At 39.9% G+C, this 21,055-nt stretch overlaps 2 protein-coding genes across 4 annotated transcripts in view; one reads left to right on the forward strand and one right to left on the reverse strand.

Annotated features, from left to right (window-relative positions):
* Positions 1–11,103, reverse strand: part of C22H9orf85 (chromosome 22 C9orf85 homolog) — a 56,922-nt gene extending 45,819 nt beyond the window's left edge. The window contains exon 1 of the mRNA XM_058565655.1: positions 10,905–11,103. Within this exon, the coding sequence (XP_058421638.1) occupies positions 10,905–11,006 (102 nt within the window). The 5' untranslated portion in view covers positions 11,007–11,103. The remainder of the gene's footprint in view (positions 1–10,904) is intronic.
* A 403-nt stretch (positions 11,104–11,506) lies between these two features.
* The window catches only part of ABHD17B (abhydrolase domain containing 17B, depalmitoylase), a 46,977-nt gene continuing 37,428 nt past the window's right edge, over positions 11,507–21,055 (forward strand). Inside the window, exons 1-2 of one of the 3 annotated variants that reach the window (XM_058565651.1) lie at positions 11,507–12,108; positions 19,897–20,036. The gene's annotated coding sequence lies outside the window, so the exon portion shown is untranslated. Of the gene's footprint in view, positions 12,109–12,442; positions 12,690–19,896; positions 20,037–21,055 lie in introns of those variants that run through there. The other 2 variants (XM_058565652.1, XM_058565654.1) reach the window with 2 other exon arrangements.

Genomic DNA, 21,055 nt, shown 5'->3' on the forward strand with positions numbered 1-21,055 from the left:
TCACTTTGTGAAAATTCATTGAACTCTATTATGATCTTTGCATTTTTCTATATGTTTGTATGTTATACTTCAACCAAAGTTTATTAAATGAAAATGTTCCATATTTAACTTTTTTCCACTTTTTAAAATAGTTACTAGTCTGAGGTTCCTGAATGAAAGATTCATACCATCTTCATCTTTTGTCAGTGCTTCATACATAATAGGGAGTTAATAAAGACAGGTTAATTAACACAGATCAGTAATCAATTGTACAATGTCAATAAGAACTACTTGATTTCCATTCCTTTATCCCATGTCATAGAACTGCTGCTACAGATGCATAAGTAATTCATGTACCACATCATAGAGTAGTTCTAAAACCCTTGATTCCCTGTCCTCTGAGATGGTATTTGTGCATGTATGTGTGAGAGAAAGAGAAAGAAGCCAAGACATATATACACACTAATAACTACTATGACATGAACCATATGTGTTGTGAGGGTAATAAATGCCACAGGGAAGGAGGGAGACATTCCAGTGGGATTAACCAGGAGAGGCATAACTGAGGAAGCAGCATGTGAGCATGATGAACGTCTTAGTAAGATGAAGGAATGGACTAGCATTTACAGAACGCTTAACACTGCATGCCAGGTACCATGAGAGCATTTTTATAAACTTACTTAACCCTCTCAATACAGCTAAACCCACTAAGACTCTGATAGGTTAAGAAATTTGTCTAAGATCATACAGTCAGTTAATAGCAGAGAATTTGACTTAAATCTTTTGACTCTAAGATCAATGTCTTTCTACCACACCATGTTGCCACTGTCTTAAACAAGAGCTTGATACCTTTAGTGAATAATCCAAAAACACACATCTGAAATCTGACAAAAAATGACAAAAAAAGGCATTCCTACCCAATACATACATTTCAAAATATTTTTATTCTTTAAAGTAACCTGGCCAAAACCAAACCAAAACAGACCACATCGACTTACAAGAATGATGGCCTAAATCGATAGTACTGGAATTTTAGTTCACAGCTTGAGATCAATCCATTCAATCGGAAAAAGTCTTAGTCAACTACAGTCTTCTAACCAGGGAGTCTATTACTATGAGAGGCTTTCACTCTTATGCTTTTGCCACCACATAATGTAAAATGTTCTTTTTGGCAATAAGAATACCAATTTAGACTCTTTGAGAAAAAAACCTCCGCATACTCTTAGCCTCTTCTTGCCTTTTTTTTTTTTAATAATTTTATTTATTTATTTTTTCCCCAAAAGCCCCAGTAGATAGTTGTATGTCATAGTTGCACATCCTTCTAGTTGCTGTATGTGGGACGCAGCCATGAGGCCGGAGAAGCGGTACATAGGTGCGCACCTGGGGTCCGAACCCCGGCCGCCAGCAGCAGAGCGCACGCACTTAACCGCTAAGCCACGGGGCCGGCCCCTTGCCCTTCTCTCTTTAAGAAGACCTTTATTCATTCACTCAAACATTACTGAGGAGACTTCAATGTGTAAGGAACTCCTCCCTCGAAAATGAATAAAAGAGATGTCTTATTTTCAAGATTCCCCAGTGTAACAACAATTTTACCTGACCCTCTTCGTTTCATTTTGTTTTGTTTTCAGATTAAACTCCTTCAACTTCCTGACCCATAACCTATAAACTCATTAGCACCCACTCTTTTCTGCCTTATTCCATTCTTCTATCTCATTCCATTCAACCTTTCCTTGACCCTTCAACCTCAAGTTGTACTATCTCAATGAGGATAATACTACAACAATTATTCCCTTTCTCACCCTTTATTTCTGAATTATTATGGTACTCCCCTGTACTACCCTTGTCATAGCATTTAACACACTGTTATATTTATTTACCTCATTCAATCACCAACTACTTATTAAATATGTCCTATGTACCAACCCACGGTCCAGATATTGAGGATATAAAGAAAATCTTTGCCCTCACGGAAATCATATTCTACAGTGGGTTATAAATAAGACAAACAGGTAAACAAACAATATGTCAGAAAGTAATGAGAAGGTTATGAAAATTAAAATAATTTAACGGTTCACAGTTTTGCTGATAAATTGAAACACAGAATATGAGAAAAGACCAAGAGTCAAGGGTGATTCTTATATTTTTGGTTTGAGGAACTGGATAAATAGTGGAGTTGTTTATAGCATTGTGGAATACTGGAGGAGGAGAAGGTTTGAGAGAGAAAAATTAAGCGTTCTTTTTTGCCATGCTAAGTTTGAGGTGCCTTTTCGATATTCAAGAATAGAGGTCAAGTAGGTAGTTAAATATACAACAACTCTGCAGCTCAGGAGAGAGGTTGGCCTAGAGTTCCAGATCTGGAAGGTATCAGCATAAAGATGGTATTTAAAGCCATGGCCTAAGCTGAATGAAGAAATTTTAGGACAGTGTTTGAAGGGCAAATGCTGCTGAGTGACTAAGATGAGCACTGAACATTATTAACCAAGGATTTGGCAACACAGAGATCAATGACATTGACGAGTGTGGTTTTAGTAGAATGGTGCATACAAAAACTATGTGGATGGGGACAGAAACAATGAGATGTAAAGAAGTGGAGAACCAGGAGCTTTTCTATAAAGAGGAAGAAAGAAATAGAGTGGAGCAAGAAAAGAAAACGAGTTCTCTCCAAGGAGGGCTTTTTAAGAAACTGAAATAACCCAGTAGAGATGGAAAGATGGATGATGAAAGAGAATATGGACAACTGAGGAGCCTTCAGCCTTTAAGTCCTTAAGTAGGCAGAAGGGAAGGAGCTCCAGGGTACAAGTAGAGGGACTAGTCTTAGGGAGGGACAGGCACTTCATCCACTGTAATAGGAAGGCAGAGTATATGGGTACAGACGGAGGTAGTATGGTAGATGTGATGGTGGTGGAATAATAGAAAGTTGGATCTAAGCAGCGTTAGGATTGTTAGGCAAGTACCACAGAGGGAAAGAAGGATAAGGGAGCTGAAGTATATGTAAAAGAGCAGTTATATTGATGGAACATGGACTCCAACATAGAGAAGGAGGGAAAAAAGGACATGAATGAGGTACAGTGAAAATTGGAACGGTTAATGTAGAGGAGCACCCAATGGAGTTAAAAAATTTATCTGAGGAATAAGTAAATAAGTTTTTTTAAAAAGTTCATAAATGGAGCAGTTATCAGCAATGAGAAAGTTTAAGGTTTGACCATGGGAGTGGATTTCTGAGGTGGGGGGTCTAAAAGCTGAGAGCAGATGTTGGACTATCCATGTGGACATAGCAATCACTAAGTAGGATGACAGGAACTCTGGAAAGGCAGTGAGCCAGGTACTAACGAGGAGGTATACCTAGGAGGTAACGACAGATCTGGAGGGGATAACAGTCTGATGGCATGTGTTAGCCCCAGCCCCAGAAGGGCTGGGGTTTTTGAGTGAGAAAGAAATGGACTGAAGCAGCAAATGCGAGAAAGGGTTCTAAATGGGGGGTTGAAGATGTGGGGAGAAAAAAACATCATTACTTAAGGACTATAGGGAAACAGAGTTCCCAGAAATAGTCACGTAGGGCAAGAAAGTCAAAGAAATTTTATTTTCAACACTATGTCTCTATCTGATGATAATAAACTATCAATTCTAGGAGGCAAATTGGAAGGGTTAGAGGAGAGAGCGTTGAAAGGTTGAAAGATTGCATCAGCTTAGGATCCGCACAAAGGCAAATGAGGACAAAATTTCCCAGGAATAGTGGCTAACCTGGGAATCTTAGTTAGATTTAAAAAAAGCAACCTAAACAAACACCTTTTGTAAGCTTCATGAAAGCAGCTCAGTATCTTTCCAGTAAATTCCCTTTCTGCTTACATTTAGCAACGAAAGAATCCTGATGCTAATGACCTTCATGCAGAGGGCCTTGCACACATCAGACGAGTTCAGCAAGGAATGTTTATTTAATTCATTCAATACATTTAAGTGCTATTTGGCCTGGGGTGATAAGGAAAATCTCAGAAAGAAAGCTTAGGCATGTTAGCTATTCCTTTACCCCCTTCTCATATTATTTCTTCCTTTCACAAGTCAATGGTAAGAAAAAGAGCAATGACAATTAAGGATGGAATGAGTGGCAGCAGGGTTGTTCTGAGGACAAGCGGGATTCTCTGTACACCTGCCTGTGACCTCACACTAACACTTGTGCAGGTGTGGAAAGACTCCTTCAGCTTAAAATAACAAATGCTGCAGCAGCCTGTAACTCTCAGCCCCGAGGTTCTTTGTCCAACTGTACCCACTCCTTACTACAGTGTTTCTCTAAGCAGAAAATGACCCATGTGGGGGAGGGTTAATATAAATTACGACTTTCTCTCTCTCAGGTGAACTAATTTACCTGGATGAAGAATTCTGAGAATACTTTTTCTAACAGTGTAGTATTTAACTTTGTGTAGAAAGAAGTATCGACAATATAATTATAAAATTTCATAATCCAACAGTGAGTTTAGTACTATTCCCTAAAACAATAGATCAAATCAGGACAAATTAATCTCAGTTGTCACTGTACATAAAATAAAATGTCTAAAATACATGATTGATGTAGAAAAAAATCAATTATGTTGTAGTAGGCCTCAACATTGAGAAACATGCAGAATCACATTATTGGCTTCAAGTGGAAGATCCTTGGGAATGTAGGTATATGGAATACCCCTAGACACAGATGAAATTATTTTTGTGTGAAAGGAAGGCGAGAAAATAAAAAATAGAGAAGACAATACTTCAAATATTGAAAAGACCACAAAGCAGAAGTAAAGAGCTTCACTAGCACTGTGACTTTTATTAGGTATAACACTCTTATGTATATCATAATGCCAAGCACACCACAGATTGTCACCTTGTCAATTGAAAAAGCAAGTTGAATTAAATAACAAATCAACTGGGGGGGAGGATAAATTTGACATAAACTCACTTAATAGGCAGCATTGGTGAAATATATCAAAGAACATTTCCTAATTTGAAAAAAGATCAAAGGGAGTCCCAAGTGGTCTCTGGAGTACCAGAGATGGTTACCTAGAAACTACAGTGGATTCTATATCTCCCCAGCCACAGATTTGTTCAATGGCTACCCACTTGTTTAACCCTTAATTGTTGACACCCACTGATTGAGAAATAACATTTATTCCCATGACTGGTACTTCATCACTCACACGAAATTACTCACACCAGGGATTACCTGAACCAATCTGAGACTGTTCCCTAAAGCACAATATCTCTGGGCTGGGGGAGATAGGACAAAGATCCCGTATCATTTGATTCCAAGCTATCTAGACAAAATGAGCCTTATCAACAGTGGGGCATCCTTTTCCAAAGCAAGACTTTATTCATTCATCTTACAGTGTCAGGCATCATGGCCAACTAAATTATTATGACTCTATCCTGGAGTAAAAGAAGGAAAAATCAGATCCAGGCTCACTAATTTTATGCACAAAATTGACTTTGTAATGATCATCTGTACTCTTCTTACAGAGATAAATAAACTCTAGTGTCATGACTGGGGTTTGTAGATAAAGGCTTACAAAAAGGGAAAATATTAAAAGACAATTATTAGAATTATTTTGACTCATGGTTAGCTAAGATATTCAATATGTTAGAATGTCAACTTGTTTTTCTTTCTGCAGAAGTTAATAGTTTTCTTTTGTAAAAGGACTGATAGACATAGTGTTTCTACAACTTCCCCAAACAAAAAGCAAACAAACCAAAACAAAACTTCATGACATCTGAGCAGTTAATCAGTTGTTTTGCTGTAATATCTTTTTTGTGTGTGTGTGAAGATTAGTCCCGAGCTAACATGTGTTGCCCATCTTCCTCTTTTTGCGGAGGAAAATTAGCCCTGAGCTAACATCTTTGCCAATCTTCCTCTTCTTTATATGGGATGCTGCCACAGCATGGCTTGATAAGCTGTGGGTAGGTACGCGCCTGGGTTCAGGATCCAAACCCACGAACCCTGGGCCCCCAAAGCAAAGCGTGGGAACTTAGCCACTGGGCCGGCCGCTGTGATACCTATTTTTAATTGAGGTAACATTTACATTCATGTCACGCACAGATCTTAAATGCACCATTCAATGAGTTTCAATAAATGTATTCACTCTTGTGATCACGTTTCCATCACTCTGGAAAGTTTTCGTGAGCCCCTTCTAGTCAATCCCCCCACCATTCAAGGCAACCACTGCTCTGAGATCTCTATCCGTGGAAGAAGCACCTAGTTTCTTTCCCTCCACGCAATGTTTTTGAGATTCATCCACATCGTTTACATCTATCAGTAGTTCAGTTTTTTTTTAATAGCAGATTTGTATCCCATTGTATGATTGACACAAACTGCTTATCTATTCCCCTGTTGACGCTGATGGATATTTGGATTGTGGAGTTTTTTTTTTTCCAGTTTTTGGCTATTGTGAATAAAGGTGCTTGTAAACACAGAATCCTGCTCTGCTGTATAAATGTAATCACACCACCTTAAACTTAAGACAGCTTTCTACCTAACCAGCAGCTGAGGGACCTGACTATATTAGCATCTGCTTCCACGTAAGTGAGCAAGAGGAGCCCCGCCTCTGCTACAGAACTCTGGCTGATTAGATGGGACCCATTCCTACCAGCCCACACCTGTGATATGTGACACAGCAGGGGGCCACACCTTGTGCGGAGAGACTCTTTTCCTGGAACATTTCAAACAGGTAGTGTCTAGGGGAAATGGTAATAAAGCTCATCTCTGATCCGACCTAATCTGGTGTCACATTGCTTCTATTTCACCCAAAAATACAGTATCAAAAAACAACAACACACACATACAAAAAAGGGGCTTTTGATTTACTTGTCCTTTGAGGTTTCCCAGCACAGACCTCACCCAATCAATTAATAGTCACATGCTAATTGTGTAACTTTGGGCACATCATTCAACTCTAAGTCCTAATTTCCCAATATACAGAATGAGATAATTATAGCATCTATCTTTGGGTTATTTTGAAGATCAAATTAGACAATGTATATCAAGTATGCATAGTGGCTAACACACTTAAGTACAGAGGTATTAGCTATTATTAACAAAACTGTATTTCCAAAACTATTTAGAGAGTATAGCCGATATTTTCCCTTTCCTTTTCCATTTCATGGTAAAGACTAGAGTTTCCAAAACTGAGTGTGTTCCCCTCTAATTAGTTCAAGTTCAACAGGTATTACGTAAACCGAAAGGTACCACAGTCAAGCAAGTTTTGGTTAAATAACTTTTTTTACACTGCAAAACATCTCAGTGCTTTATGCTAATGTACACTATGACTTTCTAAAAGTGAGATCTAGCATACAGTATTTCCAAAGTAATTTAACCATGAAATTGACTCCTGCCCTACTGAAAAGATCATGCGATCCTGGGGCTCTAACACTTGGTGAAATTCTAGTAAAAACAATGCTGACTACATATATAAAATAAATAGCAACCTTAAGAAGATGATATAAGCTCTTCCCATTTCATTTAGTTAAATGCTATCGTTCAGATCTCAGGGAAGCCTTCTTTAACCCTCCAAACTTAATCAAGACTTCCTGCTAGATACTCGTGGCATTCCCTTAGACTTTTCCTTGATAGCTCTTACTGCCATTTGTATTAACGTACTTGAAAGATTATTTGATTAATGCCTGTTACCTTGCCCACCAAACTGTAAGCTTCAATTAAAGCTATGGCTGTATATTATGCTCAACACTATACCCAGGCATCTAGCACAATGTTTGGTACCAGATAACAGATGTGCAACAAATATGTGAATACAAGAATTTCACTGCAGCTTTATTTGTCATAGTGAAAAACTGAAAACTCAAATATTTATCAATAGGAAAGTAATTAAATAAGTTACTCTACATTTATATTATAGAATATTATACAGCCATTAAAAAGAATGGGCTTAATCTCTATGTTCTGACATACCCACTGAATGAGAAAGAAAAAATATATTTTATTACATATGTATTATATTGTGCATAGATGTCTAAAAACATACACATCAAATTGTTAAAAGTGTCTATACCCAAAGCGGAACAGAACTGGAAAAAGGTACTTTCACTTTTATACATTTCTCTATTGTTTCAATATTCTTCAACAGTATGCATTTCTTTTCTAGTTAAGTTTTTTAGATTTTGAGCAACTGCAAGTCCACATAAATTACCATATGCTTTATGCAGTTCATATCTATATCACTATTTCTTAAAAATATTTTTGTAATGATCCTCACAGCAATCTTGAGAGGAAAGTAAAACAAGAAATAGTATTAACCCCGTATTGTAGATTCAAAGCTATAGGTAAATTGCCTAACACCACAAAGCAAAATAAATGACAGAACTGGGGCTAAAATGTGGCCCTTTTTTCTTAGTCCAGTGTTCTTTTCACTACACATCACTGCCTTTCTAGTAAGAGACACAAGCCCGTCTTGATACCATCAACATTTTAGTACCAAATGATTAGAAGAGATTTAAACCTATTCCCACCTCCACCCACCTGTGCAAGTCATGAGAGAAGGCCAATGGCCATAGAGGCCTCTTTTAAATAATGCCAGTGAAGGGGGGGTTACAAAATCCTAGTGTATGTTCTTCACTATTAAACAACTCCTTTATATTAAGCTGAAACCTAACTCTGTTACTTTGACCCTTTGGTCCAAGTGTGGCGATTTGGAAGGCCACAGAACAAGCTTCTCTCCCCTTCCAGAATATACTCAAGTGTATGAAGACGGCTATCACCTGTGTCGTTTTGGGAATGGCTGCTTTCTCTAGACAAATTTCCCAATAAAACATCAGTCATTATTCAACTTCTAATTTCAGTGAAGTCCTGACAAACTGCTTGGCAGAGGAGGAGGAGAAGGGGAACTATCATGCAGGACTCTCACAAAATAATGAGGTACAAGTAGTTAATTGTTACTACACTTCTTTAAGGAGAGTTACAGAGAACCATGCACTTCCTACCACTCCTCTTTGTTACATGTCACTGAATCAAACAGCTTTTTGGTGTAAAGCATAGGAATGAAGATAGGGTCAGAAGCTTCCGACAAAATCTTGGCTTAGATAGCTACACATAGCTGGTTCAAGAATCTGCTAGGAACACAGTCAATTATTAGTTCTCCATTAGACAGATGAACAATCAACCTAATGATCTTTCCTCAAAATATTTCTTGCTGTTTTTGTCAGAACCTCCAACAACAAAGCACCTGGTGGTTCTACCAACAGACAAATGAGACTTCCTCATGATTTAAAAAAGGCAAAGGCATTAATGATAAGATGATAAACAAAATGAAACTTAGTGATTGAACTTGAGACCCAAGAAAAGATTTAAGACCATAATGACATGGTTGTTGGATAACACCAAGTATATGCATAATGAAAAGAACAAGTACAAGAAGTCTAGGAAGAAGGGCTAGTATAAGAATTACAAGTTCAAGAATTCTGACATTTACAAGAAGTACAGTAAGCTACACTGTGGCTAAATATTAATTAAAACTGCTTTTTATCATCTCATGAAAAACAATCAGAATTAAATGCTTGTGCAAAAACTTAGAGTAAGAATACAGGACAAGACAGACATCTATTTGGAATAGCACAGCTTTTTATTCTGGTTTACCTATTGATAATAGGCATAAACGGGAAAGTCTTCCCAAATTTTGCTCCAGGTTTTCTTTCTGAATCTAAGTAAGGGAAAAGAGAGGCCTTCTGAGCACGCAAATGAAAATATCTCTCCGTATTCTTCTTTACTGAACGATCTTTCCCCTTCATCAGAATTTATCATAATTTGTAATTATATATCTTTGTGCTTGCCTATTGTCCAACGACCCAGAAAACTATAAGGTTCTTGAAGGCAGAGTCAACTCTTTTTAACACCATATACACATGAGCATAGGGCCTTGCACACAGAAGGTGCTCATTACATATTTGTCGAGTTAGTGAAGACAGAAAGAGGAAAAGGAGACCACTGGTTACCATAAACAGTTTACTTTGCTTTCTTAATCAATGTTGAGAGATTTTGGACATTTATTACCATCCAGACCATTTACATACCTCATTTAGTTTGGCCTCACAACAGAACAATCCTGGTAGATTTCTCATTTGAGATCAAAGTAAGGCTCAGAGAAAGTAAATATTAAATAACTCAAGCCACACACCTAGTGAATTTAAACTCCAGTTTATGTGAATTATCAGGTTTATCTGATGTGATGGCGGCCCCCACAATGCTCTCCTCTTCAATTATTCCTCTCCATACAGCTATGGAAGGAGGGAGAGATACCTACAGCAAATTAGTAGTTGTATACAACCCAAGACCTCCGGCTATTTAGACAGTCTGAATTTTCTTCCAGCTTACAGAAATCCTACTAAAGAGGTAAATGACTTATAAACAGCAAAACAAGCATTTTACTTGAATCAAATAATTTGATCCTCAAAACATCTTATAAGAGAAACAGATATTCCCATTATGTTGGTGAGGACAGTGGCTAAGAGCGCTTAATACTCCACATTCTCCCTACAAACCCATGAGCTTAGGGTTTTCCAAAAAGAAATGGTGGTTGCATAAACTTGGTGCAAAATTTCAGAGAGACACTCGTTCCATAATCCTCGTTTTCCTACTGCAACTATGTGATCCAGATGGGAGCATTCAACGACTCAGTTTCCCCATCTGCATTTCCGGTTTGCTGAGGGTCCCCTTCACTCTTGGCGCAATTAGTTAAGTGTTAGCCGCCAAATATATTTACAAGGAGACAACACATTCAGGTCAACGAAAGGGCGTGGGAATATTATTTTAGAAAGGATTGCATTGCAGCCAAAACTAACTCTGGGCTGCGGTCCACACTCGCCCTCGCCAACTCCTCTCATTTCCTCTTTCCCCTCCACTGCACTACTTCTTCCTGGACTCAGATTTAGTGCAACAGGCAGGTTCCTACCTTGGTCTGAACACTCTTATCAAACTTGTCATTTTTGAAGCTAAACGTATTCTGGTGCCTCTGAGGCCTGGAACGAGCCACGTTCCCTTTCTGGGAGCTCATCGCCGAAACCACAATCAGCTTGCGCTGGGAAAAAGAAGATGCAGGGAAGACCAAGATGCCAGGAACTAGCCCACGGAGTTGACGCTTCTGTCACTGACCCGGAAGGAACTTATCCAGCCTTTCCGTCCCCGCCCCCGACAGCCCACGTGACTGCTAGCTGAGGTCAAAGGAGACCGTCCGGCCGCTCTGCTCCGCCAAGGTTCTTCCACGCGGCCCAGCCTCGACCCCTCCCCCTCCGCACAGCCTCTCTCTCAAACCCGGCGTGTAAATCCCGCTTTCTTCGAAGAGAGAATTCCCCCATTGGTCCGAACGTGGCAGTCCATCAAGGCGGAGGGGCGGGGAACCTTTGCTTCTATTGGCTCTTCTTTTCCGCAATCCCCGCCTCCTGCCGACTCGGTTCAGCCTCTCCGGGCGGCCTACGCCTCTGGGCGGCTTGTGATTGGTGGAGGTTGGGCTAAACTGGGCTGCCTCCCTCCCCCGACCCGCTCGCAGGCTGGAGCCCAGGTCAGCTTTGGCACCTTCCTCCAGTCAGTGACCAACTCCAGGCCTGGAGGGCTCTGCTTGGCCCCTCTGTTTCCTTCCCCTCCCTCCCGCCACGAGAGCGAGCCGCGCGGCTGGCAGGCTGAGGCGGAGCAAAGAAGGGAGGATTAAAGAGAAGAAAGACCTGGCTGGGTCTGGGTGGTGTCTGCGGTGCCAGAAAGGGAGGTGGCGGCGGCGACGGCAGCAGCAGCGACCACGGCCTCGCGGGACGTGAGGCCCGAGAGCAGCCGGCGGCGGCGGCGGCGGCGGCCGCTCGAGCGCCTCGCGCCGGAGCCGTTAGTCAGCAGAACGCGAGCCCGTGTGGAGGAGCAGGGCCGGCGCCAGGCGAGACCCGGGAGCGCGAGCCGGCCCCCTCGGGCGCCGCGGTCCTTGCTCGTCCCGGCGCTGGGGGCTGCAGCCCTCGGCCCCGCTCCTCGGCCGGGCCCGCCCGCAGCTCGGGAGAGTCCGGCGGCGGCGGCGGCGGCGGCAGCGCGGGTCGCGCCGTGTGGAGGACAGCGCGTCGGCGGAGCTTCTCTCCCGGCGCTTTCCGCCTGACGCCTCGGCCGCGGCCCCTCCGGTGCAGGTGCGTGGGGCCGGGCGCTGCGGCTGCCGCGGGCGCGGGGAGGGGGCGCTGGGGCCGGAGCCGCAGCGCGGGAGGGACGAGCCCGGGCCGGGCGGGGGAGGGGAGCGGGAGGCGTCTTTGTTGTTGGCGACCGGGATCCCTCTCGGCGCCGGGGAAACGCGGGGAAGCCGCCCCCGATCGGGTCAGTGTTCGGGGGAGGCTTCTCCGATGGTTCCGGGCACGGGAGGCGGGGTAGGGTCCCTGCGGTCGGGGAGGCTGCGGGAGTCTGGGGGCGGGAGAGGGACAGAAGGACGGTCGGACAGACAGACTGGGAAGGGTCGTGGGTGTTCCTTGCGGAGAAGGGTCTCGTGTCCCTTCCTTTGCTTCTCTCTCCGTGGACGGAGATGGGGTCAGGTTCCTGTCCCCTCCCTGGCTCGCCGTGAGGTTCGCGATGCCTGAAAGCTCTCTCCTGAATGTCCTCGTGTGTGCCAGCCTCGATTTTAGATCGAATCTGCCCGGTGATTTGTGTGTTCCGCTCGGGCCGCCCTGGGATTCTTTAGTACATGGTTGAACTTTGATCTTACCTGTTTTCGAACTCCAGGGTAGGCTTATCAGAACTTGTTTTTGAATTGGAAAATTAGAGTTTTTGTTTGGAATTTTTTTAACCCTGAAACCAAAGTTCTGTTAAGTTAGATTGTAGTGTTGTGGAGGGCTTGTGTAAAGCAAGAGTTTAACCCCGGCTTCTTGTTTTAAAAAAAATGTTCACCGCTTTGATCCATGGTGAGATTGCTGCCAGTGCCAGGAAACGATTTTTTTTTCCAACGGTGCTTTGATTTAAATCACTGTGAGGTGAATTTGGTAAGTAGAAGGATGGATAACGGAATACAGACAGTGTGACCTTTAAATTTTGGCTGTTAGTTTATGAAAAGGTATTCCTGTTTAATACTTTCTGTGATATATAATACTTGATTCGCAAGATGATTCATTGATTTTTTTTTTTTTCCTCCAAAGCCCCAGTAGAGAGTTGTATGTCATAGGTGCACATCCTTCTAGTTGCTGTATGTGGGACACGGCCTCAGCATGGCCAGAGAAGCGGTGCGTCGGTGCGCACCGGGGATCCGAACCCCGGGCCGCCAGCAGCGGAGCGGGCGCACTTAACTGCTAAGCCACGGGGCCGGCCCTCATTGATTATTTTTAAAGGTTGCAGTTAATAAAAAGAATTTTGGGGTCTTGTGTCAGCATTTGAAACTACCTAATGAGTCTGAATAAAAAGTAGGTACATGTTGTAGTAACATTCATCTATTTACATTAACAGGGAGACTTACAATAAAATAAACTTTTCTCCATAAAGAGTTTATCTCTTCATATGTTTATAGCATAAACTCATTTGGGTGACATATCTAATATCCAAGCATAGCCAGTATTTTGATAATTATCATAATTGCCAGTGTTCTAATTTGGGACTGCCCACCTCTTTGCTTGTTGGTAAATTTTTATTTTGGGAGTAGGGGCGATGGCTTACTTAACGAAGAATAGAGATGGGCATGTTTCAACTTATAAAGAAATAAAATCCCTGTTGTGCAATAATTGCTATATTATTTGAGATCCGGGAGGAGGTGAATAGCATCCTCATGCATATTTTGACCTGTCTTTTCTCCTACTCCAGTATTGATAAGGTTAATTGGCAAGGATGGGATTAGATATTTAGCAGGCTAGGCAGTTTTAATTTTGTCGCTTGCTGTGCAGTGCTGTAGTTGATAAGTGGCTTGTTTCCTTGAGTATCTTTGTCCATTTTGAAATGTGTATGAAATGACATGACAGAATTTTGTATTTCCTGTGACAAATAAAATTACCATAAAGCATCATGGCAAAGTAATGTTTTTGGTAGCTTAATGAACACAGAACTAGACAATTAGTGTCTGTTCCAAGTTCTGTCACTGAATTGGTGTGTAACTCCAGGTAAGCTATCCCACAGCTGAGTCAGTTTCTCCATCTGTAATATAGGGCTAATAAAATGTGCCACATGCTCACTTTATACAAAGAGCAGTGAGAACCAACAGTTACTCTGGTTATGTGACATTGATTGTTTTAGTTAAATAAGAGTAATTTTTAATGCATCTCTCTCGTTTTGGTATTATGAATTTCAATTCCTTGGTGATAAATGAGCATAATGAAACAGTTATAATAAGGAAACAAACCCAGCCTTGTGAATTTGAGAGAAAAAATGATGTTTTATGACATTTTTACAGATGAAATAAATAAAACCCAGAGAAGTTAATTGTTTGAACTGCCTAAAGCTAACAATTTGTAAGAAGCAGAAGTGAGACTTGAGCCTGGATCTTCAGACTTGTAGTCCTGAATCCTTTGCTTTGGAGCAGTGTTTTTGAAATACTGTCTAGGCCCAACAGTTTTTGCCAATTCAGGTGAAGTGAGAAATAATATAGCAATATAAGTATTGGCAACATACAATATAATGAATATCCATGCACCTGTTACCCAGTTGAAGAAATAAAACTACAAAACAAAATGAAGCCTTCTCTGTACTTTGTACCCTCTTAAATCCTACTCCCTCTTCCCTGCCCAACCACTAACCTGAAATTGATATGCATCCTTCTTCTCCATGTGTTTATATTTCGCTACATATCTTTATATCCATGAACGTTATATAATTTTTCTTTGATTGCTTTGAGACTACTTAGATATGATGTTTGTATCTGTAGCTTTCTTTCTTCACTCAGTTCGACAAGATTTATCCACATTTATTCAGGTAGCTCCAGTTGTTTATTTTTACGGAGATGTGGTGTGTGTTCCATTATGTGACTGTTTCAGGTTTCTGTTGGTCATTTTAGTTGTCGCCAATTGTTTGCTTATTAAACAGTGCCTTAGGGAATATTCTTGTATATGTTTACTAAGCACATGTGCAGGACTTCCTCTAGGGCAGTGGTTCTTGACCCCATATCCCATTTTTATAGAAATATTTTATTTTACAACTTCCTCAATACAGTCCTAAAATGAAATTCATAGTAATAAACTTACATTCATATTTTAAAGAAGATAATGCCCTTACTAAAATATAAGAAGTAATCTGTAGCAAGGTGATGTATTTCACTGTGTAAATGCTGAGGCTCAACCACACTCTAGTCTTGCTACCAAGTGTAATGATACGCCAGTAACATCAGAATTCTGGGAGCCTGTTAGAAATCAGAACCTCAGGCCCTACCCTACTGATGCAGATGCTGAATTTTAACAAGATTCTCCGGTTATTTGTGTGTGTGTTAAAGCCTAAGAAGCACTGCTAGAAGAAATAGCAGTAGCCAGTACTTTGCACCAATGGGTAGTATACCATGAGTAGTACAGCTATGAATGCAGTTTAAAACAGGTGTGTTGAATTGACTATTCAAGTACCAGTGGTGGCACTGTTGTTGATAAATGAGTTTCTGAAATAACAAACTATTTTCAGTAAAGTTTGAACAAAAATGAAAGTGCAGTCTTCTCTCTTACATAGTGATTGCATTCTTAAAAATCTTCATCTAGGTTAAAACAATACAAATATACTCTAAGTCTTGTTTATAAATATCTGACCTTACTTTTTCCCCCGTTCCCTTAAATTGAGTGTCCAGCAGAATATTCAAAAGTCATGTGATATGGGGCAGCATTATCTTTAGTACCAAGAGTGCCTGGCATCCCTAGCGTCTGTTCAGTGGTCCCCTCATTCGTTATAACAACTAAAAAGCTGTCATTTGAGAAAGAATGCCCAGTGGGCTGGCCCGGTGGCATAGTGGTTAAGTGTGCGGCCCGGGTTCGGATCTGAGGTGCACACCGACACACCACTTGGCAGGCCATGCTGTAGCGGCGTCCCATATAAAGTGGAGGAAGATGGGCATGGATGTTAGCTCAGGGCCAGTCTTCCTCAGCAAAAAAAGAGGAGGATTGGCATGAATGTTAGCTCAGGGCTGATCTTCCTCACAAAAAAAAAAAAAAAGAGAGAAAGTGCCCAGCGATATAAATCTTTTAGTAGATTGGTAGAACACAGGGTATGAGCTGCTTCTCCAGCTTTATTAGATAACTATCAGTTGTCTCTCCAAAATGTTTGTATCAGTAATGGATATGAGAGGGTCTATTTTTCCTCCATCCAAATAGTTTAGACTTCTTAAGTTTTGCCATTCTGAGGAGGATGAAATGGTACCTCATAGCTTTTCATTTACGTGTCAGTGATTAGTCCTGTAGTTGAGAACACTTGCATTAATTTTTTTGACCATTCACATTCCTTTTCTGTGAATTGCTTATTCAGTTTTTCTATAGGGTTATCTTACTGATTTGTAAATGCTTTTTATGTATTCTGGATAGCAATACTGGGTAAGCTTTACAAATGTCTTCTAGTCTTTAGCATGTCTTTTGTCTTTAAATATGGTGTCTTCTGATGACTAGATGTTCTTAATTTTAATGTCAAATTTATTTTTTTATGATTATGCTTTTTCTCTTTAAAGGAAGTCTTTTCTATCCTGAGGTTATAAAGATTCTGTTATAGGGCTGGCCCAGTGGTGTAGTGGTTAAGTTCACACACTCCACTTCAGTGGCCTGGGGTTTGGATTCCGGGTACGGACCTCCACACCACTCATCAAGCTGTGCTGCGATGGCATCCCGCATACAAAATAGAAGAATATTGGCACAGATTTTAGCTCAGCAACAATCTTCCTCAAGCAAAAAGAGGAAGATTGGCAACAGATGTTAGCTCAGGGCCAATCTTCCTCACCAAAAAAAAAACAAAAAAAAAACGATTCTGTTATAGCTTCTTTTAAAAGTTTTACTTTTTCACATTTAAATCTTAAATTCACATGGAACTATTTTTATGTAGTGAGATGTTTGTGAGTCTAAATTTACTCAATAAAAATGACTCCCCTTTATACTGAAATTAGTCATTGTTTTATGTTAATGTGTTCCGATGAAATTATAATGATAGTAGGTTGTATTTAGTTTGCAACGTTCCTTTGTGGCAAAATTAAAATTTGGCAACTCTTGTCATTTCTACCTTTTTTTTTTTTTTTTAATTGTACTGGTTTTTGAAGTCCATAAGGTTTAGGAAACACTGCTTTAGAGTATTCTGACTCCTATGTTTCCTCTGTGACTCGCAATCAGCCTCTGAAGCATAATAGAAAGTGAGCAAGCCCTCTTACGTACTGATCTCTCATCATTATTTTGCATCCTCCCTTTTTCAGTTTGTTTTACATGTTTTTTCATCACTTTTTATTCCGGCTGGAATTTGTTGTTGTTGTTGTTGTCGTCTTCGTCGTTGAGGAAGATTTGCCCTGAGTTTATATCTGTTGCCAGTTGTCCCTTTTTTTTTTTTTTCCCCCAATGCTTGAGGAAGATTCACCCTGAGCCAACATCTGTGCCAGTGTTCCTCTATTTTGTGTGATGGCCTCCAAGGAGTGGTGTGGGTCCACGCTTGGGAACTGAACCCCGGGCCACCAGAGTGGAGCATGACGAACTTAACCACTAGGCCACAGGACCAACCCTGAGGCTAGAATTTTTTAAATGATACTTATGACCCTAATTTTTTTAACAGAATTTCAGACTAAATTTATTATTTTAATGTTAGTTGGCCTAGATATAGGCCTTAACTATTTTGTTTTCCCAGGAATTAAAAGTGAGAATGGTTAAACAAGTTCTTGCATACAGTTAAAGATGAAAAATGGAAAAGGAAAAATGGCCCAATGTCTACTGTGTATCAGTCACTATTCTAGGTTCTGGAGGTACATCTGTAAACAAAACAAGCAGAGATCTCCAACTTCCTATGGCTTACCGCCTAGCAGAGGACCATAGGCAATATGCACAATAAATAAAATATCTAATATGTTAGAAAGTGATAAATACTTCTAAAGAAAAAGAGAAGGGTAAAAGAGAATCAAAGGAGGCAGTTTGACCTATTAAATAGGGTGGTTAAGGTAGGCCTCATTGAGAAGAGAAGGAGGAGCAGAGATGTGCAGTGAGGGCATTAGACATGCAGCTATTAGCAAAATCTTGGAAGAGTGGACAGAATATAGTCTTTAAGTTAAGCCTGTGTTCCTGGCTCTCCCACTTAGTAAGTTGTGTGAACTTGAACAAGATAATTGGCTTAATAACCTGAAGCCTTGATTTTCTCATGTGTAAAAGGATGATAACTTGAGAAAAATATTATTAAGATTAAGGGAGATAACGAGTGAAAGCAACTACCTCCTGCCCCCCACCTAGTTCTCATGTAGCACTCTGTACTTTATTTTCATAGCATTTATCCCAGTGTATAATAATGTGTCATTAGTTAATGAATTTTATCCCACTCATTCTGAAATATTAATGGGAAGAACCGATCAGTGTAGTAATATGTTTCATTAACACATAGTCATTTGTAAACTACCTTTAAACCTCCTTTTATTTGAAAATCGTTTCATGCAGATTTGTTGAGAAAATGTTTTGTATTTATAGAGCATCTTTATGCTAAAGCTTCAAATTGTGTTATAGGCATTAGCTCATTAATCACCACACATCATCGTTGTGATGGAAGCAGTGAATATGTATCATCTTGCACTTGAAGGAACTGAAACTGCTAAATGGCATAAAGTGACATGGAAAGTCAAGGAGAATTTGGATCAAATCTGATTACATTTGGTTATATTTTCCCTATGCTTCTCCTTTTTTTTCTTTCTGTGATATTGCTGAAATTGACTCTTTTTAAAGTATACAAGCAAAAATATGTAGCTTATTTTGTATTGTTAGATCATGGCCTTTGGAAAATCGTTAGGACACAAACAATATTTTAATTATGACTTTATTTTCAGTTTTCCCCCATGGAACTTCTGATAGCGTCTAACAAGTGATAATTAGAATTGGCAATAGTGTTAGAGGTCTTTACCCTTAAAATATATAATGCGAAGAAATTCTTTTTACTATGGCTGTCCTGGAATATTTAAGATTTATTTTTAGGATGTAGTCACATTAAAAGAATAGGATTAATAAAATAAGTATATGCTTAATGTAGGCCATGATGAAGAAGAAAGGGAGTTGAAATAGCCTCATTAACTTGGTATAGGCAAGTCTCCATTCTAATCCAAACAAACCTGAAGTAAAGCAAATGTCTCTGGGAACTAAAATAGAAGACATTATCAGTTTATCAATTGCAATAAACTTGTTTGGCTTCTGAATTTAGATTGTTCTTAAATTTGTTTTGAAAGTTAAAATCAATTGAAATAATTCCTGTAATAAACTTTTCCCCAAAATGCCATCTGCAGACCATGACCTAGATATTTTGTTTCTGATTAGCATCCTGCTTGGTGTACTGATAATTTTTTCACTCTTGAACTTTGCCATCCCCACCCCTATAAGTAAAAATTATTCTCTGCACATCAGTTAGTAGCAAGAAAATAATGCCATTCAGTAACTTGGTTTGACGAGCTTATATCTGAAACACTACAGGTTACATTTTGTTCAGAGCTTTTTAACAGACTTCAATGTCGCTTTTATTAATAAAGATTTAGGGTAGTAAAGTTAATGCAGTGAGGAGGACTTTTTAAAATTATACATTAATTTTCTGATACAATTCCCTAGGATCATGGCTTTCAATTTTGTGTTTGCTAGAATTCATAAGAAAGACAATTTGTTTCATGACCTAATACATGCATATGCACACACAAAAAAGCTTCACTAGAGATTATCTAAATCTGTCAGCATGAGCATACTTCACGAGATTTTTTTTCACCCCTAGAAAAAGAAGTAAAACTTAAACAGAGGCTTTAAAAAAAAAAAAATGGTAAAAGTTGTTTCACTTATTTGTAGGGGAGAGTGGTGAGGAGGATTTTACCAACAGAGAAGGAACGGTATAGAATATATGCAGAGGCATAGAAGCAAGAAAGAATGTCTCTCTTATTGAGGAATAGTATGTTCGGTAGAATGAATGAAGAGGAAAGTGCTCAGAGGTAAGGCTGGAGACCAGGAAGCGGAGGGGGTGGGGGACTCATGTGTGACATGCTCAAGAATTTAGATTTACTCAAGAGGGCTTGTAAGGCCCATTGAAAGATTTTAAACAGGAAAGTGATATCACCCGGCAGCAGCAGTATAGAGTGTGGATTCGAGGGATATGAGATACTATATTAGTGAGTGACTTTATAACATTAAAAGAAAAGTCGTTGAGCCAAGATGTGGCTGAGGGAATGGAGAGAGAGATGTAGGAGATAGGCCTTGATTGAAAGAATGGAATGAAGAGGGAGAGGAAGGAAGGAGGAGAGAGGGAAATACCGATGGAGATATTCAGAGTCTATAGTTTAAGGGAGAGGTCTGTGCTAGAGATTTAGGTTTTTTAGATTTAGGCATCATTAGTGAATAAATGGTAGTTAAAGCCTTAGGTATGGTTCAGATAAAAAGACAGGAAGACAAAAGAGACCAAAGCGGTAGTTAAAGCCATGGGTTTGGGTGAGTTAAAAGATAAGAGGAAGACAAAAGACATCAGTCTGTTTAAAAAACAAAAATCAAAACAAACCTTTGAAGAGGTCACCAGAAAAACCAAGATTGGAAGTTAGTTAGTTTCAAGAAGGAAGGAAAGGACAGTGGTGTTTAAATGCCACCAAGTGATCTTGTAAATTGAAAACTGAAAAGTAGCTGGTGCACTTTGAAATTATAAAAGGTTATCAGTGGTCCTAAATGGATCAACAACTCGATAGATGTTAGGTCACAATTCATTTTGGGCCTGATGGGGAATAGTTGGGAAGTGAGAAGTAAAGGAGTTTGATTCTGAAGGACACTCAGAGATGGTAATTAGAATCTAGATATACATATACCTTTTTTTTCTAAAAGAGGAGCATCTTGAATATGTTTATAACAGAAGAAATGAACCAGTAGAACAGGAGAGGCTGAAGATACAGGAAACATACAGAGAAGATAATTATTAGGCGGAGTCTCTGAAGAGGCATTAGAACCCTCCAGAATATGTGTGGAGGGA

Source organism: Diceros bicornis, chromosome 22, assembly GCF_020826845.1.
Source record: "Diceros bicornis minor isolate mBicDic1 chromosome 22, mDicBic1.mat.cur, whole genome shotgun sequence".
Lineage (NCBI taxonomy): Eukaryota > Metazoa > Chordata > Mammalia > Perissodactyla > Rhinocerotidae > Diceros > Diceros bicornis.